Raw genomic sequence first — 24,555 nt, 5'->3', positions numbered from 1 at the left:
TGAAAAAATTGCCTTATGCTTGTCCTATACTGTAGGTAAATCCTCACCAGTCTGATAGGCAGTCTGAGACCATCCTGAGAGCCTTCAGCAGTGTAGATAATTCTGCCATTGCCTTGGTTTCATATGGATGACATTCCTACATCATCCACGCCGTGCAGTAATGCTGGAGCTAAACAGTGGTTATGATCAGGACAGAAGACAACGCAACCCAAATCATCACATTGCCCATATTGTTTTATGTTTGCTGCTACAAGTGAATTGGATCGCATTGTGTCTCCTAGAGTACCACGATAAGCAAGTTGCAAAGAATCCAACTGTTTCTGACTACGTTAACCTACAGTTGAATCTAAAAAGACACATTTGCAGATGTGTCTTTATAGATAGTTGATGGAAACACCTGGTTTAAACTGTATGTGCATGCGCTGGGCTTTGGGCAAACCAAGCAACCTGAAGATTTACTGCTTGATGTGGATGATAGAGAAGATGTCATCTAAATTATTCAAAGCAGGGATGCAGCAGTGTCCACACTGCTAAGGGGCTGTGAGGACACCCCGGGTCCGCAGATCCAGCAGTTCAGTGTGGATTTGGTTAAGGGTTTAAAGTGCTTTGAGCAGGAATAGGGCAGTGGGGATTTTTTAATAGCGAAACATTATGACAAAAGCCCTGCAGCATTCACTTGCACAAGGTTAGTATATGGTATCCTACTATTACAAAATAAATATTCAACGTCAGCTTTCATAGCTAGAGTTGGGGGTATAAGAAAAATTCCCAGGACGTTTCCCTATTGATGCTCGTTTGCTTCAGTATATGTATGTTTCTCACTGGAAGTTCAGCGACATCTGTCTCCCATGACCTAATAAATTGGGTGTGCATGCAGAATTTGAGGAGGACAAGCTGCTGCCAGACCACTAAAAGTGGTTTATTTCCTAATGAAAGAAAGGATGGGGCATATTAAAACTTAATATGCCCGATACTCATTTTCCTTATCATATTTACCCTCAGGGGACTGTTAGTTTGCTCTCTTACAGATTTGATTTTCAGTGGCTTTCACTGACGTTTATCTGATGTTCACAGACAGCTTTGTTTTTCCTTCGCAGTCTCTTACTCCTTGCAGTACAATGCTGTCTGACAAATTACACTTTATTTGAAATGCCTCGCCTGTAAAAATGAGTAGCATATTGTATATCTATTCATTTTGGATTCTTAAAATGTTGAAGTTGTGACAATACAACTGTTGACATATAGTTATCTATTTATTTCATTATCTGAAGACTAATTTATGTCTTTCATTTTACTCCCTGTAAGCAGGAAACCAGCAGACACTGATAAGAATAGGAACGAGGAAATGCAATCATCACTGCAAAAACAAGGAAGCTTGTGGGCATGAATGTTGTAAGTTTATGATATCTGTGAGACCTGATTTCTTTTTATAGTACCATTTTGAAGGTTTGGTTGAGTATAAAGGCTCTTTATCTGTTATCATGTATTTTGATGCCTCAGTATACTAGTGGGTGTAATATTTACCTTATATATGGAAGAGCTGGATGGGACAAAGACACAGATTGTGCAGTACGGAACAAAGTGGAGGTAAGGGCGATGGTAACACTCACCAGTAGGGGTTGTGTGAGCACCCAGCACCAGTAAAAGCCTGATGTGCCATAGCTGCAGCCCTATTGATAGAGGAGAGTATCATCCTAACCGCAGTTTGGCAAAGCTGAGAATATCCCGATGTGCGGTCTGTGCGAAGAGACAGGAGGAGATCCGTAGAATCAAAGCAAGGTTTTTTAAACCAAATCGTTTCAGCTTTGTCAATTTACCGTTTATAGGGGCACACACTCTGTTTTAGCGCCCTTCTAGCACATTGGCTCCACAGACCTTTTTTAATGGCCTTACATACTGGAAAAGTATAATTTTTTTAACTCCTAGATTGAGCAAAGGTTTCCAGTGATTAACCACTATTAATATATGAAGCAATTGCTGAGAATATATATTGATGGTATTTTTTATAATAGAGAAGAAAAGAAAAAAGGCCAGCTTACCAGTAGTAGAGATTCCTCATGTCGCTCCTATGTCCTAAGAAGCCACATGGAGCAGGGTGACTACCCTTGCAAGAGCCAAATGTGAACCAGTTACTGAAGTTCCAGCGGATCCAGGTGGACAAAAAAGTTTTTTCTTGATTATTTTATATATAGAAAATCTAAAAATTTTTATTAACTTCATTAAAAAGCACTACATTCAGAGTGTCCGAAACACTGTCAGTTTTTCACCAGCCATTTGAATGTAGTGTAGTGCTTTTTAATGAAGTTAACAAACATTTTAGATTTTTTATATATAAAATAATCAAGAAAATACTTTTTTGTCCACCTGGATCTGTTGGAACTTCTGTAACTGGTTCATATTTTTTATAATGATCTGAAGATTATTGTTTGGCCGCCTTATAGCTCTTGTAAACAAGCATCTATGAATGGTTAGTGTAAACAGGAAAAACTATGATTAGCATTACAAAAAACATAATTTTGTAAGGTTAAAGACAACCTGTTAGTTTCTATAAGCCTCCCAAACCACCTCTATAATGATTTACCGCCATAATCGAAATCCATTTGGGCGCGGCTCCCTTCAAAACTTGCTATATGCTTGATGGATACTTGTTTTTACAAATCTATTTTCATATGTAAAAAAAGACTCTTTTACAGTGTAGTCTTTCAAGTAATTTTTCTTTAGGCCCCTGTGCATATCATATAGCTGTCCGCCAAACAAAATGCTCAGCTTGGACTGAGTTTTCCTGTGCCCTCTATAAGAGAGCTGCTGACATACAGTCATGGCCAAAACTGTTGACACCCTTGAAATTGCTCTAGAAAATAAAGCATTTCTCCCAGAAAATTATTGCAATTACGCGTTTTGTTATACATGTTTATTTTCTTTGTATTGGAACAACACAAAATAAAACCCCGAAAAGCAAATTGGGCAAAATTTCACACAAAACCCCCAATATTGTTGGCACCTTTCCAAAATTCAGAAAAAGCTGTATTTCCAGATCACCGCTGTTGATTCAATGCTTTTAGGAGTAGACCACTTGATCCTGCACAGACATCCCCGGTATAGAGATCCAATTGAAGCAGCAAATTCCAGCGGATCACAGGCAATGGGTGAATTAAGACTTGTACTTTATCTTCACATTTAAAAATTTCCAGATAGTATCCACAGAGATACAGAAAAAATCATCCAACGTGTTTCGACATAACACAGTGTCGTAGGTTCTTATTCATGGATTCATGATCCATGAATAAGAACCCACGACACTGCGTTATGTCAAAACATGTTGGATGATTTTTCCTGTACCCATACTTACCGAGTTTCCGGTGCTGCTGTAACTGTTTCCGGGCCACTCACTCTTCTTCTGGGGCCACTCATTAGCCTCATACTTATTCACTGCTTCCCCCGCCCACTGGCATTCCTGACATCTGTGTTTGGTTGCAGTCAGACTGTACCCCCAGCCTGCATGACAGCGTTTCTGGCTGCTTGCAATCACAGACTCTGTCTGCGGTTCACTGTAGCTTGGTGTAAAATTAAATAAATAAAGAAAAAAATTGTTGTAAGGTCACCAATAAAGCAGTAGCAGCCAAGCCGAAGACTCATTAAGTATAGTGTGCTTGCTCTAATTTCCCTAACCTTTCTACCACCATTTTTAAGTGCCGGATTTTGGTCCCTATAGATTTAAATGGGGACCAGCATCCGGCCAGATATCCGGGATCAATTCCAGGCTTGAACTGTTTTGTTTTGGGTTTTTTTTAATTTGGTTAGACCCACTGATCCTGGGTATCTGTGAGTCTGCCCATTACTAATAGGTCCTATTTTTTGTTTCAACTACTTTTTATTCATGAGGTCAACCCTAACTAATTTCTACCACTCTTCAGTGACTTAATCAGAATTCTGTAAAAGGCAACTCACACACTTCTCTGAATAAGTTATTATTCTGACAATATATCTGCAATGTTTTGTTTTGGTTTGTTTTTTTCCCTCCAAGTGTGCTTTGTAAGCCAGAGACAATACCGAGATCCGTAAAGGTAAAAGTCATTTTATTATTATACGAACTGGTGATGCACTGTGTTTATTTTACCCATCTTGGATATTCTAGTTACAAACTGAGACAGACTGACATTTATACATTAAAATATAATCTGTTTATTTACAAATAACAGGTAAAACTGGAGTTTCTTATAAGGCTGACAGTAAAACTAATTCAGACTTCTCTTCATATCTAAGTGATCTAAGGAGTCGAAATTCAGTTTCATCAGCTCCACCAGTAAAGAGACTAAAGGTAACATGATCAAAAAGGCAGGATGAGAAAATTCAAAGAACATGTCATTACATAAAATGGCTTTTGCGACATCAGCACATGGATTACTTAATGAATCTTACATTAGCTGGGATAGTTAAACTAACGTCATGCAGAGAGAGCAGCTAGCGTGCGATGCGGAAGAGCAGACCCCCACTGTGGCATCCACAACAGCATGAGTCGGGTATCTGATGTTTATGAGGTAGAGACGTCTCTCACGTTATGTCTCTGTGCTCAGTATTTTTTAGCAGAGAAGTAATTGTTTCCTTTAATTCATGCCTGTGAACTCAATTTCACTGAATGATAAAAGAATGGTAATCTAGAACAAAGACTAAAGCTGCATTATCATAATATTTTGAAGATATGGCAAAACTCCATATAATAAATGCTGCTTTAATAACAATTAATGACAATAAGTCCAGATTTTTCCAGTGGGACATGATCTTATTATACAGGTACAGACCTAAATTTGTGCTATGGCCACATATGCTACATCTAAAGCACAGCAAGAGCACCACTTAGTACATTGATGATCAGAGACAGATCACATAATCTACATTATTTTAAGGGGTAATCTATTTTGAGCCATCTCTTTTTAGGTTATGGGGAGTGTTATTGTTATCAGGGGGAGAGCTGTAGTCAGAAACTGAATGCATGACATGCCAGGATACGTGCTAAAAACAATATGTGGTTGAGTGAAGCAATAGCATGCTGTCTGACCATAATGCCAATTGTTAGTGCATATCCTTAGAGCTGAAGTTTCTTTAAATTACATGTTTTCAAAAAGTATTTAAATACTTGCTGCTTTTCTACAATAATAATCTGTTTCCTAGATGCAGATGCAAAAAGAGTCAAAAAATGTAAATTTGGAAAAGTTTGTCTTCGTGCCTAAGGCTTCTATGACAGAGTCTTCACGGTGATTGTAAATTATATCTAATTTTTTGTGTATTATCATAGATTAAAGTGGTTACTTTCACACATGACCGAATTCAAGACTGATCTACTTCACCACAAATTCAATGGTATCCATGATAAGTGATCAATCTCTCTTCCATTATGTGCACAAATATTAGGCCATTGGTAGTTTTCATGATTAATTTTGTTATTAAACAACTAAAGAGCTTTTGGTCAACCGAAAAGGTTAATAAACCTGAAACCTAAATATGTTAAAAAGTGAGATTTTGTTTTTCTTAGGAGAATATCTTTGTGTGCAGAATTAGTGAGCCACTATCATAGTTTTCGTTTTATAAGACGCATAGGATTATAAGACACACCCCAAATTTAAGGGGAAAAATAGGTTAAAAAAAGGGGGGATCCGTTTAATAATCCGGTGCTGGCTTACTGGGGGGGCAGCAGCGGTGGTGGAGCAGGGTTACAGGAGGCAGGGGTGGTGGTTGAGTAAGGCAATGCTTCAGGCGGTACGGCAGCTGTCACAGATGCTTGCTTTGAGGCAGGGAACATCCAGAAACTGTCGGCAGTGCAGGGTTCAAAGAAATGGCGCCCGGAGTCAGTCCATGCGCAGATTGAGCTATTGGCTCAATGACAAACTGAGATCTCATCTGCGCACTTGCCACCTCTGGGCACCATTTTACTTAAGTCTGCTGCTGGGAGATCAATGGGCCAGAGGCAGCACGTGTGCAGATGAGATCTTGAGCCGAAAGCTCCATCTGTGCACGCACCAACTCTGGGCGCCATTATTGAAACCTGTACTGCCGACATTTTCAGGATGTCCCCTGCCTCATCGCACACAGTGATCATCAGCAGCACAGCCCGTAGCGCACAGCCCGCATCATTGCCCCTGTTTCCTCTGACCTCTCTTCACCATTCCCCGGTAAGCTAAATTCAGATAATAAGACGTACCCCTCATTTTCCTCCTAAATTTTTGGGAGGATAAGTGTGTCTTTTAATCAGAAAAATATGGTATATGGCTATGTGCGCACATTCCGTTCTGCAACAAATCCAAACGTATTGGTAGGAAAAACGCTGGGGAAAATACGCTTGTTTTTGACATGAGTTTTGGTTGCGTTTTTCAGAAATCTCATTCACTTTGCTTTTACTATAAAATGCTGTGTATATTCCGCAGTGCAGAAAAAATGAAATAAATATGCAATGTGTGCACATTGCCTAAAGGCCACTTTACACATAGAGATAAATCTTTGGCAGATCTGTGGTTCCAGTGAAATCATGGACATATTGTTCCATTTGTACACAGTTGCTATGGAGCATTGTGCTGCAGAAAAATAATGGTTTTCTTGGAAGATGACGGCTTTTTCCTGCACCACTGTTTGAAGAAACTATCTTCGTAAAATTGACAGTAGGTTTAGGAGTTGATTTTAAGTCTATCTTCAACTTGAAAAGGTCCAACTTGCTCATCTTTAACAATACCAACCCATTGCAGTACCCGAACTCCACCTTGCTGGTGTGTGAGTAGACGTGGAGGTCTGTACCCGTTACTGATCCAGCCACAGGTCCAACCATCTGGTCCGACGAGAGTCACTCTCATCTCATCTCTCCATGAAACCTTTCACAATCTGTCTTCAGATATTTCTTGACCCAGTCTTAAGGAGAGAGAGGCTGTGGAAAGATTAGGCGCAAATAGGGTCTTACCCGCTAAACAGATGGGGGTAAATGCTAATCAAAACACTCACCTGGTCGGGTGACTTTTTAGGCATGGATATAACGTGGAAGGCAGCGGTCCCGCAGCAATAAGCCAATATTGGATATGTCCCTGAAACGCGTAGACCTGAAAATAAAACAAGGGATTTACATCACATCTTCTGGACTCCTGTGGTTTGGCGCGGAATTTAAACCTGCTTTCTCCCTACCTTTAATATTGACCCAGTCTTGACGTTTCCCTTCTGTGTTGATCGGGTTTCAGTCTTCCTCACCTCAGCCGAGTCAATGAGCACTGATCACCTTGTACTTCTGGGCCTCCAGGAAGGTTGGAGTCCTGGAATATGACAGCACTGGAGGATAATGATTTCCTTGTCACTTCATGTGTGATTTATCTTTAATTTTTAGCAGTCAGTGTGTGTCTCTTTTTCTCAACATGTTTTTTTTAAACCCTTTTTGGCTCTTTGTAACAAAACATTTGATGGTTCTGTGATCACACCTCGATATTTTAGAAATTATCTCTGTAAGGCTTTTTTTGGCCCCTTTTGCCTGAGGAAAAAAACCCCTGCCTATTAATTTTGAACACTTTGATAAAGGGCGTTAATATTCTTAGGTTGCATCTTTCCTTTATTACACAGCTACACATCACATGCTCTGCTTCAAGTGCAAGCATTTATGTTTATACAACAGGGAGTTGGAAAATCTTCATAAAAGGATGATGTGGTCAAAATACTTCCTTGCCTAATAATTCCTCACATTGTTTTCTCACTTAATTCCTATCTGTACACCTACTATTGGTGATTGTCAGCGCTGTCTTTCATGAGCTTTCTCTGCAGATACTGCTCTTTACAGTCAAGCCTTCGCTGTCAATCACCATTGAGGAAGACTGAAGGAGTCATGTAAATTCAGTGGACCAAGGGTGCACCGAGCACCCTAAGTAGATATGTGATTAATTATCCATTGGAAGCATTAATTAGAACACTAAAGGTGTGATTCTTATGGGGGCCGTATCCCCTGCAGGACTATGGGATTAGTTCATATTGTAAGTTTAAGTTGACAGACCCCCTTTAATTACAGATCTATTCTTAAAGACAACTGTAACCATCCATACCATTTCAGAAAGTGTAGAACAACACTCCAACCTTTTATTTCTGAGGAGCATTTATCATATTGTAATTTTTAGAATCTCAGCCTTTTTCTGAACTTTGCTATACTGATACACACAAAATCCTTCAATAAAATAACAAAAAAGAAAGTGAGCTTTTCTGTTGTGTTGCAAATTACTGACCACAGACACCACCGCCCTGAATGTTCAGCTTTGTTGTTGCAGCATTTTCTTATATTTTCTGTAAATAATTACCATTATTTTCTGTGTAGATTGACAAACACATCTGCACAAACAACATTGGAGAAACAGGCCTTCTCCGAAACGAGAAATTCTACTCAGCAGCCACAAGATGGAGCACGTAGGTAGAAGAGATGGAGTAGTATATCTTTATTTGTATTTAGTTACTGGTTGAGCTAATGATGCTGAGAACAATAATAACTGGTGATGGGAAATCTACTTTATTCCAAAAATTAGATTTTATTTTGAGATAACTGGTGATTCATAGAATAGGAAGTTTCTTAGGCCTTAATTTATCTTTCTTATTTCATAGATCATAGAATTCATGTCAATGAATCTGTCCCCCTAATTAAAAAAACCCTTCCTTTTAACATTTAAAAATACGCGTGAAAGGTACACTTTAAAACTTAACTAACTGCAGTGCTGGCCAAAAGTATTGGCACCCCTGCAATTCTGTCAGAGAATACTCAGTTTCTTCCTGAAAATTATTGCAATCACAAATTCTTTAGTATTATTATCTTCAATGAAAAAAAAATTGTCATAAAGCCAAATTGGATATAATTCCACACCAAACACAAAAAAGGGGGTGGACAAAAATATTGGCACTGTTTGAAAAATCATGTGATGCTTCTCTAATTTGTGTAATTAACAGCACCTGTAACTTACCTGTGGCACCTAACAGGTGTTGGCAAAAACTAAATCACACTTGCAGCCAGTTGACATGGATTAAAGTTGACTCAACCTCTGTCCTGTGTCCTTGTGTGTACTACATTGAGCATGGAGAAAAGAAAGAAGACCAAAGAACTGTCTGAGGACTTGAGAATCCAAATTGTGAGAAAGCATGAGCAATCTCAAGGCTACAAGTCCATCTCCAAAGACCTGAAAGTTCCTGTGTCTACGGTGCGCAGTGTCATCAAGAAGTTTAAAGCCCATGGCACTGTGGCTAACCTCCCTAGATGTGGAAGGAAAAGAAAATTTGCCAAGAGATTTCAATGCAAGATTATGCTGATGGTGGATAAAGAACCTCGACTAACATCCAAACAAGTTCAAGCTGCCCTGCAGTCCGAGGGTACAACAGTGTCAACCCGTACTATCCGTCGGCGTCTGAAAAGGGACTGTATGGTAGGATACCCAGGAAGACCCCACTTCTTACCCCGAGACATAAAAAAGCCAGGCTGGAGTTTGTCAAAACTTACATGAGAAAGCCTGCATGCCACTATATGGACTAAATTCTAAATCATATGGTTTCATATTTTTGCAGTAGAGGAATTTTTAATTTTCACATATGTTTAGATGAATGGTATGTAGACAGTAAAGAAGACAGAACCCGTAATAAGTTGTAATTTTAGATAATACACAGAGCGCAAAATATTGTCAGGGATTTCATAAAAGTACTGAAAAAAGTTATCACATTGGTAAAATCTGAATGACTTTACCATGATGTTTCATTTTTTTACATTTATTTTTTTTAAGAATAAAACAATATAAACAGAAATCATCTGAAAGCATGTTATGTTTCTCAAAGTAAACATAAATAATAGTAAATCTATAAAGCTGAGTACACTGACCTGAGATCCATTATGGAAATTTACAACATGTCAATTTCTTTTGTGAGTACACTGAGTTTTATATGCAGATTTTCCTCACAAAATTGAATTAGATGTCTGAATTAGATGTCTACTAATGCGCTAAAAAATGCAATCCACATATGACTTTATCAATAAAATCAGCTATATAGGAAAGGGTTCTTTACAGTTAGAACAGTCAGACTGTGGAATGCCCTACCACAAGAGGTAGTAATGGCAGCAGATACTATAACAATTTTAAAAAAGAGCTGGATGATTTCCTCAATACACACAACATTGTTGGTTATAAATGTGTAGTGACAAAATATATAATTGGTGGGTTAAAGTTGAACTAGATGGACCTAGGTCTTTTTCAACCTGCAGTGGGTACGGAAAGTACCGTATTTTTCGGGCTATAAGACGCACCAGACCATAAGACGCACCCTGGTTTTAGAGGAGGAAAATAAAAAAATAAAATTTTAAGCAAAAAATGTGGTCATGACACACTGTTATGGGGCTAGGATCTGCTGCTGACACTATTATGGGGGTAATGTCCCCAAATTCTCTGCTAAGGAACCCATCCTGGTAATGATCCTCCTGCCTTGTATATGTACCCCATCCTGGTATATGCCCTTATCCTGCTATATACTGGCATCCTGCTATATAGTCCCATCCTGCTATATACTGCCATCCTGCTATATGCCCCCATCCTGATATATACTGCCATCCATCCTGCTATATACCCCCATCCATCCATCCTGCTATATACCCCATCCATCCTGCTATATGGCCCCACCCTGCTATATACACCCATCCTGATAAATACCCCCATCCTGGTATATGCCCTCATCCTGCTATATGGCCCCATCCTGCTATATGGCATGTATCCTGTATCACAATGAACGTTTATACTCACCTTTCCTTGCTCCATGCAGCATCTCTCCTCCCCCTGCCTGTGGCGGCTGCAGCACTGCTGACCTGTGTGGAGCTGTCACCGGTCACTTCCCTGCAGCATCGCAATGTCCTCCTGTCTGTGCCGTTCAGCTGACCTGCGTGACTAGCGGCACGCACAGCGATGACGTCATCGCTGTGCTCACCGCTCTCTACACAGATCAGCTGACCGGCACAGACAGGAGGACATCGTGGTGCTGCCCGGAAAGGTGAGTGTACTGATTCACTGTCCCCCGCGCTGATAATGATGCGTGGGGAGCAGTGAATACAGCCGCACATGATCATTCCAGGCTGTAGTTGCCAGGGGTGATCACGGCTGGCTGTTAATTATGCGCGCACCCACCGCCCATCATCCCGCTCACCTGTCAGCGCCTGCTTCAGCGCTGAGGGATGATGGGCGGGAGGATGGGAGTGCATATGTAATGAGCGGGCCCACGTGCTCACGGCAGGCGCTGCCACAGCCTGCTCGTGCCCCCGATGGCCTTATCCACCGCAGCACCCTCATTCCCGTCCGCAGCCCTATATTCAGACCATTAGACGCACCCCCCACTTTCCCCCAACATTTGGGGGAAAAAAGTGCATCTTATGGTCCGAAAAATACGGTATTCAGATCCCTTTAAATTTTTTGACTCTTTGTTTCCTTGCAGCCATTCTGTAAATTTCTCATTAATGTACACTCTGCACCCCATCTTGACAGAAAAAAAGAGAAATGTAGACATTTTTGCAAATTTATTAAACAAGAAAAACTGAAATATCACCTGGTCATAAGTATTCAGACCCTTTGCTCAGACACTCATATTTAAGTCACATGCTGTCCATTTCCTTGTGATCCTCCTTGAGATGGCTCTACTGCTTCATTGGAGTCCAGCTGTGTTTAATTATACTGATAGGACTTGATTTGGAAAAGCACACACCTGTCTATATATGACCTCACAGCTCACAGTGCATGTCAGACCAAATGAGACTCATGAGCTCAAAGGAACTGCCCAAGGAGCTTAGAGACAGAATTGTGGCAAGGCACAGATCTGGCCAAGGTTCCAAAAAAATGTCTGCAGAACTCAAGGTTCCTAAGAGCACAGTGGCCTCCATAATCCTTACATGAAAGAAGTGTGGGACCACCGGAAGTTTTCCTAGACCTGGCCGTCCAGCCAAACTGAGCAATCGTGGGAGAAGAGCCTTCGTGAGAGAGGTAAAGAAGAGCCCCAAAGTCACTGCGGCTGAGCTCCAGAGATGCAGTAGATTGATGGGAGAAAGTTCCATGAGGTCAACTATCACTGTAGCCCTCCACCAGTCAGGCCTTTATGGCACACTAGACTGAAGCCTCTATTCAGTACAAGGCATAGGAAAGCCTGCAGAGTTTGCAAAAAAAAAAACACATGAAGGACTCCCAGACTATGAGACATAAGATTCTCTGGTCTGATGAGACGAAGATAGAAATTTTTGGTGCTAATTCCAAGTGGTATGTGTGGAGAAAACCAGGCACTGCTCATCACCTACCCAATACAATCCAAACAGTGAAACATGGTGGTGGCAGCATCATGCTGTGGGGGTGTTTTTTAGCCGAAGGGACAGGACGACTGGTTGCAATTGAAGGAAAGATGAATGCGGCCAAGTACAGATATGTCCTGGAAGAAAACCTTTCCAGGATGCTCTGGACCTCAGACTTGGCAGAAGATTCACTTTCCAACAAGACAATGACCATAAGCACACAGCTGAAATAACAAAGGAGTGGCTTCAGAACAACTTTGTGACTATTCTTGAGTGGCCCAGCCAGAGTCCTGACCTAAACTCAATTGAGCATCTCTGGAGAGACCTGAAAATTGCTGTCCATCAACGTTCACCATCCAACCTGACGGAACTGGAGAGGATCTGCAAGGAGGAATGGCAGAGGATCCCCAAATCCAGGTGTGAAAAAAAACTTGTTGCATCATTCCCAAGAAGACTCATGGGTGTACTAGCTCAAAAGGGTGCTTCTACTCATTACTGAGCAAAGGGTCTGAATACTTATGACCAGGTGATATTTCATTTTTTCTTGTTTAACCCCTTCACGACCGGCCAATTTTTCGCTTTCCGTTTTTTTTTTTCGCCATTCTTTTTCTGAGAGACGTAACTTTTTTATTTTTCAGTCAATATGGTCATATGAGGGCTCATTTTTTGCGGAACGAGCTGTACTTTTAAATGAAACCATCAGTTTTACCATATTGTGTACTAGAAAATGGCAAAAAAATTCCAAATGCTGAAAAATTGCAAAAAAAGTGCGATAGCACTATGGTTTTTGAGATATTTTATTCACTGTGTTCACTATATGGTAAAACTGATGTGTGGGTGTGATGCCTCAGGTCAGTGCGAGTTCGTAGACACCAAACATGTATAGGTTTACTTTCATATAAGGGGTTAAAAAAAATCGGACGTTTGTCCGAAAAAAGTGGCGCACGTTTTACGCCATATTCCGTGACCCGTAGCGTTCTCATTTTTCGGGATCTTAGGCTCAATGACGGCTTATTTTTTGCGTCTCGAGCTGACGTTTTTAACGGTACCATTTTTGCGCAGATGCTACGTTTTGATCGCCTCTTATTGCATTTTGCGCAAAAGTTGTGGCGACAAAAAAACGTCATTTTGGCGTTTGGAATTTTTTTGCCGCTACGCCGTTTACTGATCAGATTAATTGATTTTATATTTTGATAGATCGGGCGTTTCTGAACGCGGCGATACCAAATGTGTGTATATTTTTTATTTTTTTAACCCTTTAATTTTCAATGGGGCGAATGGGGGGTGATTTGAACTTTTAGGTTTTTTTGTTTTTTTTAAATTTTTTAAAACTTATTTTTTAACTTTTTTTTTTTATTTTACTAGTCCCCCTAGGGGGCTATTGCGATCAGCATTCCGATCGCTCTGCAGTATCTGCTGATCACAGCTGGAAGGCTGTAAACAGCAGATACGCTGTCTTTCTCTTTTGCTGTGCCCCGGGCACAGCGAAAGTGAAACCAAGTCATGTGTAGTACAGGAGTCATCACATGACCCTGTGCTACCATGACAACTATCGGGAGTCACGTGATCGCGTCACGTGACTTCCGATTTCGGGTGTTAAGTAAATGCTTACCGCAATCGCGCTTATAATGGCGCTGTCATGTATTGACAGCGCCATATAAGGGGTTAATCGGCACGAGCAGATAACGATTCTGCTCGTGCCTAGCAGGCACACATCTCAGCTGTGAAAATCAGCTGAGATGTGTGCCGATCGCGGCATGCTGCCGCCGGAGGACCGCGGGCAGTAAGATTATGTCATTTAGGACGTAATTTTACGGCCCGCGGTCGTTAAGGGGTTAATATATTAGGAAAAATTTCGACATTTCTGTGTTTTTTTTTCTGTCACGATGGGGTGCAGAGTATACATTAATGAGAAAAAAATTAACTTTTTGAATTTACGAAATGGCTGCAATGAAACAAAGAGTGAAAAATTTAAAGGGGTCTGAATACTTTCCGTACCCACTGTATGTAACTATGTAATAAAGATTTTTTTAAAAGCCAAATAAAGCAGCTTTATTTAACACATAACATACAGAAATACATAAGATACATAAAGAAACAAAAAACGCAGCATCAAAAGTGTAATATAAACACATGTATACAAAGACACCCCCAAAAGACAATGAAAAAAGCCCAAATAACGTAATATAGGAGATTTTCATATATATATATTTGTGATATAGGAGATTAGCTAAATAAGTATAGAAATGCTGTAAAAAATCTCCTATATCAAAATCTCGCCAAATATTAAACATGGGAACATAACTAGCATTCCAATTATAAATCAAGGGCACAAAATAGCAAAACAAATTGACATTTTGAGCACTCTCCAGTAGTAGTTCTGTTTTTAGGCTTATAAATAGATAAGAATTATAATATCTACTTTTATTTGCTATTTTATGTTACTTTTTTTATTAGCAGGGTGTTCCTATTTGGGGAACAGAGAATGTATAAACCAGAAAACAGCCTGTATAAGCCAATACCACAATAATATGACAGACGCTGACAAATATAACTCGTGGTCACAGACACCTTCAGAGGCGATATATGATTTGGACGATGATGTCTGGGATGATTTTGATGATGAAAATTTGCTGGATGCCAGCAATACTGCAGCTGCAGTGGAGAAAACTTGTCCTGGTAAAAAAAAAAAATAAATAAAAGATTAAATAATAAGCATTTTAATTTCCTTATAAATTCTTGTGATTTCTAAGAAGATAATGACGGATATGAAAGGTAGTCACAGTGCAGAAGGAACCACCCTATTTTCATTAGCACAAGGAAGTACAAGAAGTAATGGGATGAAACTTAATGGAAAGAGATTCAGATTAGACATTAGGAATAACTTTGACAGTGAGGGCAGTCAGAGAGTGGAACAGGCGACCACAGGAGGTGGGGAGCTCTCCATCAAGGGAAATCTTCAAGTGGAAACTGGATAAACATATTGCTGGGATGATTTAGGAAAGCCTGCACTTGCAGGGGGTTGGACCTGATGGACCTTGCGGTCCCTTCCAACTCTACCATTCTATTATGATATGATAATGATAGACAGGCCCTTCATAAAATAAATGCCAAACTTTGCTAAATTAGTAATTGCCTACCTATCAACCGTTGTTCACACAAGCGTATACCAAACGTCATATTTTCATCCAGAAAAAACTATGCTTGTTTATTATCTGAATTGCCATCCATATCGCATCTACTTTTGTAGATTAGCAGTGATTAAAATTTACCTGAACAAATAAGGTTTCCTATGTTAAAGATGATCCATATACGATCTGATTTTTTTGTTTTGAGGACTTAAAGACTTGAATAGGCGAGTCTCATCTGAAATATATACGATACTACGTACATTGTCTGTTTTTTTTGCTTTTTAGTTTTCCTCGTAGATATTTCCTCCATGTGAATAAAATAACCCTACTGAATAACATTGGTCCAAGTACTGTCAATTTACTTCGCAGTCAGCACTCGGAGCAAAAATACGGTTGTGTGAACGTAGCCATTTCTTGATGATCTGTTCAATTGAAACCTGATAACAAAATTAGGATATTTTTCTGGGATGATACTCAGCTATTATCATCAGTTTCTTGACTGTGTCTGGTAGAAGGACATAAGATTATTAAGCCAGTATGCAAATGACCTAGTGAATATACATAGATGTTAGTCAGCAAAAATATACTGTATGTGATGTATATATGGGTGGAGAGACAGAAAGTCACAATATAAAAACGTTATGAGCTAACAATTTTGAAAAGAATCTTCCAAATTGTTCATAACTGGATCAATTCTACATGATTACACATCTGGGTAAACATGATTTATTTTAGGAAATATCATATGAAATGTGATTAATACAATTTAAAGAGGTTGGACACCATTGGATAACCCCAACTTAATCAGTTCAGGACCCCAATTCAATTAAAACCAATCTATACTCTGCTTTTACAGTGGTGCTTTTCCAGTTAGTGACTATGTCCTTGGTGGGTAACTGACTTGTCTCACTTGCCCTCATCAGCTAATGAGCGGCCACTCTTTGGCAGCAGCTCATCAATATTTGATCAGGCCAGACAGCCTATCTCACCGCACAAGTCACATCACCTGCAGGGAACAGCGTCGCTCACTAGTATGATGCCGTTGTGAGAGTTGAGCGTCAATTGATTTTTTTTAAATTGGGGTCCTAAACTGATTAAGCAGGGGATGGTCTGTAGTGGACAATCCCTTTTTGAGTCCATATTCTGGATTTTTAAAATCTCCACTGCAAATTTGGTCACAAATATGTAATAAATCCACAATAAATCGCCAAATTTATTTTTTATGTATTTCTTGCATTTTTTGTTGCACACTTCATCGGACTCCATTGCAAAGCATTGGATAGGGTGAGCTTAGTGGTAAAAATCTGCACAAGAGTGAGCACGCTGCAGACTTGAGAATCCACTGCTTGCCTTCATTTTCATGTGGACTTTTTCCTCAATGTGTGAATAGGGTTTTGCGGAACAACATTCAAGTGTATTGTAAAATGGTATATACAGTCATGGCCGATAGTGTTGGCACCCTTGAAATTGTTTCAGAAAATGGAGTATTTTTCCAAGAAAATTACTGCAACTAAATTTGTTTTCTCACACACATTTATGTCCTTTGTGTCTAATGGAACTACACAAACAAACAAAAAAAAAAAACAGAGAGAAAAGGTAAATTGGACATTGTTTCACACAGAACCCCACCATACACATTTGTTGGCACATTTCCAAAATTGTGGGTAAACAACTTTGTTTTAAGCATTTGATGCTCATTCATACTCACCTGTGGAAAGTAACAGTTGGGAGCAATATGAAAATCACACTTGAAACCAGAAAAAGAGGAGAAGTTGACTCAATCTTTGCAATGTGTGTTTGTGTGTGCTACACTAACCATGGAGAACAGAAAGAGAAGAGAACCCACTGATGACTTTTGACCCTAAAGTGTTGAAAAACATCAACAATCTCAAGGTTACAAGTCCATTTCCAAAGATCTTGATGTTCCTTTTTCCACTGTGCGCCAACATAATCAAGAAGTTTACAACCAATGGCAGTGTAGCAAATCTCTCTAGATTTAGACGGCAGAGAAAAATTGATGAAAGGTTTCAACACCATGATAGTCCAGATGGTGGATAAGCAGCTCCAATCAAGGTCCAAAGAAATTCAAGCTGTCCTGCAGGCTCAGGGTGCATCAGTGTCAGAACAAACTAACTGTCAACAATGAAATTAAATGCTTTTTGATAAAGCACATCATTCTATTGTTTACTGAAAACAGAATGAGGCCTACAAAGAAAAGAACACAGTACCTAAAGTTAAATTTGGTGGAGGTTCAAAGATATTTTGGGGTTGTTTTGCTGCCTCTGACACTGGATGTCTTGACCAAGTGCAAGGCACCATGAAATCTGAAGATTACCAAAGGTCTTTGGGTCGCAATAAAGAGCACAGTGTCAGAAAGCTGGGTTTGTGTCCTAGATCATGGGTCTTCCAGCAGGACAGTGACCCAAAGATACTTCAAGAAGCCCCTAGAAATGGATTGAAACAAAGTGCTGGAATGAGTCTGGCTCTAATTCCCATTGAAGACCTATGAAGAGATATTGAAATTGCTGTTGGGAGAAAGTGCCTTCAAATAAGAGAGACCTGGAGCAGTTTGCAAAAGAACAGTGGTCCAAAATTCCAGGTGAGAAGTGTACAGAGCTTGTTGATGGTTCTAAGAAGCAGGTATTTATTCCAAAGGGTGTGTAACCAAATAGAGGGTGTGAGCAATTTTGTCCAAACCGTTTTTGGGGTTTTGTGTGAAATTATGTCCAATTTGCTTTTATTTCTCTGTTTTTTTGTTTGTGTGTTGTTCTAATACACTCAAATGAAATAAACATGTATATGACAAAACATGTTTAAATGAAATAATTTTTCGGGAGGAATACTTAATTTTCTGCAACCATTTCAAGGGTGCCAACACTTTCGGCCATGACTGTATTTGTGGAGCGGAATTTTATGCAGCAAATCCTAATTGTTTTATTATCTCTTTACAAAACTGATAAAAGAGTAGATAATTTTACCGTCAGTAAATGGACATCAGCCGTATTTGAACGATCAGTGCTAGGCTAGGTAAAGACAAAGTGAAATGCAGGTAAAATAAAAGTGTGCCCCGAATTACAGGCGGTGACAATGCACACTGTTAAGCAAGGAAGGCTTTAAATGATGCATTAAAACATTAAAAAGGCCTCGCTTCAAGCTGTTCGTGAGGCAAAGAAAGATTCCTTTTGAAATATAAATGGAAATGATTATAGTCAAGGAAATACAATCCGGTTTCTTGCATATAAAGGCTGTCATATTTCAAACTCTTTCCATTTTATGAAAGGCCTTGTTATCATTAACAATGTGTTTCTTTCTAAGAGTCACTTTGAACGAGCTGGTAAAATACGGTATATAATTATGTCATTGAAGCCTAATTAGAAAGTATAAAATGACAACAGTGTGTTTCTAGCATGGCATAAAAAAGTTTCCAATTATACATTTGATGTTTAATTCTGTATATACATTTGATTTCTGATTAAACAGCATGTATATATTTATTTTTTGCAAATAAATAAATTAGCTTTAAGCCGATAAACCAACTGTGATAGCATCCACTACTGCAGCTTAGTTCAGAATAGATGTACTTACAATTACACCACACAAAAATAGGTATGAGAAAAAAAATGTAGCAGTTAGGTGACACCGGAGAAAAACATTGGTCCATTTCTGTCGGATGTTAAAACTCACATGAATGTGTTTATGTAGCCTTCTGGTTGTACTGAAACTTTTTGCCGCAGAGTAATCAAAATATAAACATTCGATTCTCAAGAAATCACCCTATGGCGAAAATGAGTTTTTTATATTCCCACCAAGTTGCAATCAACAAAAAATATTACTAGCCAATTGCTTCTGCTCAAGAGATTTTCGGCACAATACATTTCTATGAACAGCAATTTCTGAGGGATTTTTTTTAATTGTACAACAATACACTCTCATTGTAGCCTTACCCAATTAATTTGAAACAGGAAATCCAGCTCTCCTCAGAGACCGCTCAGGTTTGTTGGTAATAGAAAGCAAATGATCCCGCTGCTGCTTGAATGCCTGGCACAGGTGAAACAAGGGAAAATTTACCAAATCTACCAGCGTTACACTCGAAATGCATCTGGTGAAGTCTTACAATTCCTATAGACCTATACTACTCATGAATCACGCGTTATGTTCTGGATGATTTTCAAAGAAATAACCAATAAAGGGGAATTTTATTATAAAGAAAAAAGTTTGGAAGCTGGATCATTTTCCCTTGTTTCACCTGAGCCTTACCCAATGGCTCATCTGTATTCTCTGAAGGCTTCTGAAAGGTAAAAGTCAAATAAAACAGTACTCCGAATAGATATTTTCTATCAAGACTAACTATATGAAACCTAAAACCAGAGTTATGGCTTTAGTCTAAAGTTTGGACACAACTATTCATGCATTGTTTATTTTGGTTCTTATTTAAATGGGTTAATTATAGATTCAGATTGATGGCATTAACACCACGAAGGAACACGCAGCAAGGAGGCAAACACATTTGAAACAAACTACAATATGTGTTGTTGTTAAGTCTTAAGGTGGTGTCACACATAGCGACGCAGCAGCGATCACGACCAGCGATCTGCCCTTATCAGGATTGCTGCTGCGGCATTACATGGTCGCTGGTGAGCTGTCAAACAGGCAGATCTCACCAGCGACCAATGACCAGCCCCCAGCCAGCAGCGACGCGTGGAAGCGTAACTAAGGTAAATATCGGGTAACCAAGGAAAGCACTTCTCTTGGTTACCCGATATTTACCTTAGTTACTAGCGTCCACCGCTCTCACGGTGCCATTGCCGGCTCCCTGCTCCCTGCACTCGTAGTCAGAGTACACATCGGGTTAATTACCCGATGTGTATTCCTGCTACGTGTGCAGGGAGCAGGGAGCCGTCACTGGCAGCGTGAGAGCACACCGCTTAGCGCTGGCTCCCTGCACTCCTAGCCAGAGTACACATCGGGTTAATTACCCAATGTGTACTCCAGCTACGTATGCAGGGAGCAGGGAGCCGGCACTGGCAGCGTGAGAGAGGCGGATGCTAGTAACTAAGGTAAAGATCGGGTAACCAAGGAAAAGGCTTCTTGGTTACCCGATGTTTACCGTGGTTACAGCTTACCACAGGCTGCCAGACGCCGGCTCGCTGCTCCCTGCTTGCTTCAGTTCGTCGCTCTCTCGCTGTCACACACATCAATGTGTGCTTCACAGCGGGAGATCGATGAGCAAAAAATGAAGCAGGACATTCAGCAACGATCGGCGACCTCACAGCAGGGGCCAGGTCATTGCTGGATGTCACACACAGCGACAGCGACGGGACGTCGCTGATGCGTCACAGAAAATGGTGACTTAGCAGCGATGTCGTTGTCGTAGTCGCTATGTGTGACACCACCTTTAGATTCCTAAATGCACCGCTCTTCTACTTTGCTGACACCAAGTAGCTTCATCAGGTCATCATCTGGAATGATTTTCCAACACTCTTCAAGACTTTCCCACATGTTGACTGCTTTGCCTTCACTCTACAGTCTACCTCATCCCAAACTATGAGTTGGTTGAGGTTTGGTGAATGTGGAGACCATGTTATCTGATGCAGCACTCCATCCCTCTCCTTAGTCACAAAACTCTTGCATAGCCTAGAGGTGTGTTTTGGGTCATTGTCTTGTTACCACACAAATGATAGTCCCACTGAGTTCAATCCTGAAGGGATGGCATGCAATTCCAGAATGCTGCAGTAGCCATGATGTATACTGTGCCTTGAATGTAGAATAAATCATCAATAATGTAAAGGCAAGGTACCATCACACCTTATTTCCATGCTTCATGGTGGGCTCCACACATGTAGAATCCATCCGCTCACCTATTCTGCATCTCAGAAATACATGACAGTTAGTAACTTACTTTCACTTATCAGACCACAGTACAGATTACCACTGATCTAAAGTAATTGTGGTGCTTGGCCCAAACGGGTTTCTACTTATTTGCACTCCTCTTTAGTGAGTTCTGCTTCTTGCAGCCTCCTCTGGACACTTGATGCTGAGATGTGTCTGCTACTTGATATCTGTGCATCGTTTATGAGGGCTGTTATCTGAGATGTAAATTTAGCATTTTCTGAACTTTGATATTTCTCAGCAGGAGAGGTAATTTTTGGTCTTCCTTTTCTGGGGAAGTCTTCACAAGAGCAAGATTTATCATGTGATTGATTTGTATCACTGCACTTGTGAATTTCTTCAAGATTCAAGCAATTTTCTGGATTCACTAAACTTCATGTTTTAAAGTTATGATGGACTGTAATTTCTCTTTATTTACTTGAGTGATTTTGCTATATTCTGGCTTATGACAATTGTGAAACTGTTTACCAACATTGAATCTCAGAAGTTGAAAGAAAAAAGTTTTGGTACAGTGTTAGCCAGTTGAAAAATGATTGCTCTCAGTGAGAGACACAAGATTATAATTTTGTAGTTGTGATACCTTTTAATGGCTAAATAAAATAAAATGGTGTTACAAAGCAAGCTTTCGAGACATCTCAGGTCTCTTCATCAGGCATGGTATGACAAAATATCTGAAGAAACACAAATACATACCCTCTGCTCTGTTTGTGCATATATTTGTGTTTTTTCAGATATTTTGTAATACCATGCCTGATCAAGAGACCTGAGAAGTCTCGAAAGCTTACTTTGTAACTCCATTTTATTTTATTTTAGTTAGCCATTAAAAGGTATCACAACTACAAAATTATAATTTTGTTTCACTGAGAGCAATCAATCGTGAATCTCGGAAAACACACCTGATGGTCGCAAACACTTACTGAATACTGGGGATTCCACAAATGAATTATTACTGAGGCATACCTGTCCATTGGAAGCCCTTCCAGGTGACTGCCTGATGAATTGCTGGAGTGAATGCCAAGGGGGTATAAATTTGCCATCAGAAGAAAAAAGAAACTTTAGGCTGGTTTGTTTTACGTGTGTTTCTTTACTTCATACATGTTCCTTTGTAGTTTTTAGCCTTAAGTCTGAATCTACAATATGCACCTTCCAGGAAGAGCAAGAAAAACCACTGTATCAACAAGTATATCCAAGCTTTTAACTGGTAATTTACAGATGATGGTCAAGGATATGTCTTTACTGAAGGACTTGCTATGTTGCATTTTGTGGTGGGAGTACTTTTTTCTAGTCTCATGTCACTTATTATGCAGCTGTAATAGTGCTAACCCTATATAAATAGTTTTCTATTAAAAATAATCTGTCAGAGAACTATAGGCAAGAGTCAGCGACCGGACTTCTGAATCACAAACATACGTGGTGAAACACAGTTGAGTACACGGCCACAAAAGAGGTGACTGGTTGAAGTGTCTGACCCTTATTGGCGTCTTCTCGCCTGACAGGTCTCATATTATACACGCAGGTAGAGACCTGTCAGTCTAGTTATGCAGACAGTAAAATCCGTCAGGCACGTGCCTCGTGGACTAGCCACCTTGCACCTTAGCATTCTTTCAACTATGTTTTTCTCAAAAACAACTGCTGTCTGTGGCTCAGGTAGCGGGAATCAGATGACAGGTTCCATTTAATGGAGACAAGGTAGATGATCGTCGCTCAATTTTATTCTGATCACTGCTGCAATCTGCAAGTTCTGGATTCATAGAGAAGTGTGTGAGATTAATTAGGCTTCTACTGTTTCTTTTAATTCATTATTATGCTTAAAACTTAGATTTTTCGAAGGGTCCCAGTTTTACTGCAGATATCCAGAAGCAGTCAAAAATGATATCTCCTGGAGAGCGGAAGACTGGTTTGAATTCATTGCATCAACTCAAGTTAGTACTTGTTAATATATTTTTACTTCACTTTTGCAGAACAACTATGGTTTTCATAAAAATACTTTTAAAATGTACACAAGGAACCTTATTTTTAATTGACATTTTTTTTTTGTCCTTGGAATTCTTTGATTATTTTTGCACCAAATTCATTGAAATGATGCATGCAGTTCATACATTTTGCTCAAAGTATAGTCTCTTTCTCATTTTTGCGATTTTGTTTTAGCCAAATCTGAAAATGGCAAAATGTGTGCCAAAATATTTGCCATACATAAAATCTTTCCGGTGGGACTAATGTAGACATATGACAAATTTTGCAACCTTTTAATAAGTTGCGAATGCTGAATTTTGCTGCAAACTTCTGTAAAGCCTAAACTGCGCCCACAATTGTGAACACAAAAAAACAAAAAGCATATGAACATATATAAAATAAACTTTAAAAAGGCAATCTTTAAATATTTAGGTGCAAATCAACAACAGGCAAAAACTGGACAAAAAAAGGTCAAATGCAATCTGTTGATCTGTCATTAGCCCTTTCTGAGGTCAGTATAGAATAGAGGGTATTGCTCTGATGTTCTAGAGAACATATATTTTAAATGAGTGTTCTCAAGGGTAAACGTTATCTCCTAACCAAAGGATAGGGGATAACTTTCCAATCAATGGGGTGTGACCGCCATGGCTCCTACCAAGCCAGAGAACTGGGACTCTGAAGAACCCCAACTGAATGGAGCAGAGGTTGATCATGCACACTATTCCTCTATTCATTCAATCTCCTCACATCCATTGAGAATGAATGGAGCGGTACTGTGCATGATTGATCTCTGCTCCATTCTCCACAGCAGCCGAACCCCTAGCGATCAGAAAGTTATCAACTATCCTATGTATAGGTGATAACTTTTAACCCTTTCACGAGGCAGCCAATTTCTGTTTTTGCGTTTTGTTTTTTTTTCTCCTCTTTTTCCCAGAGCTATAACTTTTTTATTATTCTGTCCAAAGTACAGTTGTATTTTAGAATGTCACCATTCATTTTACCACATAGTGTACTGGAAAACGCGAAACCATTTTCAAGTGTGGGGAAATCCTGCAAATAAAATATGCAATTCTGACATTGTTTTTAGGGGAATTGTTTTTACGGTGTACACTATACGGTAACAATATCCTGGCACTAAGATTCTCATCAGTAGGATTACGTCAGTACCAAACATGTCCAGTTTTTTTTAAAAATCATTTTAGTGATAAAAAAAATCAAAAGTTTGTTTGTGGTTGTGTAACTGTGTTGCCATTTTCTATTTTTTATAGATATTTATATTTTTTA

General features: G+C 39.5%; 1 protein-coding gene across 2 annotated transcripts in view; it reads left to right on the top strand.

Annotated features, from left to right (window-relative positions):
* Positions 1 to 24,555, top strand: part of HFM1 (helicase for meiosis 1) — a 276,350-nt gene that overhangs the window by 241,025 nt on the left and 10,770 nt on the right. The window contains exons 30-35 of one of the 2 annotated variants that reach the window (XM_075321028.1): positions 1,309 to 1,392; positions 4,200 to 4,318; positions 5,170 to 5,252; positions 8,327 to 8,415; positions 14,759 to 14,977; positions 23,138 to 23,240. In XM_075321028.1, the coding sequence (XP_075177143.1) occupies positions 1,309 to 1,392; positions 4,200 to 4,318; positions 5,170 to 5,252; positions 8,327 to 8,415; positions 14,759 to 14,977; positions 23,138 to 23,240 (697 nt within the window). Of the gene's footprint in view, positions 1 to 1,308; positions 1,393 to 4,199; positions 4,319 to 5,169; positions 5,253 to 8,326; positions 8,416 to 14,755; positions 14,978 to 23,137; positions 23,241 to 24,555 lie in introns of both variants that reach the window. The other variant, XM_075321027.1, reaches the window with a different exon arrangement.

Source organism: Anomaloglossus baeobatrachus, chromosome 8, assembly GCF_048569485.1.
Source record: "Anomaloglossus baeobatrachus isolate aAnoBae1 chromosome 8, aAnoBae1.hap1, whole genome shotgun sequence".
Classification (NCBI taxonomy): domain Eukaryota; kingdom Metazoa; phylum Chordata; class Amphibia; order Anura; family Aromobatidae; genus Anomaloglossus; species Anomaloglossus baeobatrachus.
This window is presented reverse-complemented; position numbering and strand designations above follow the sequence as displayed.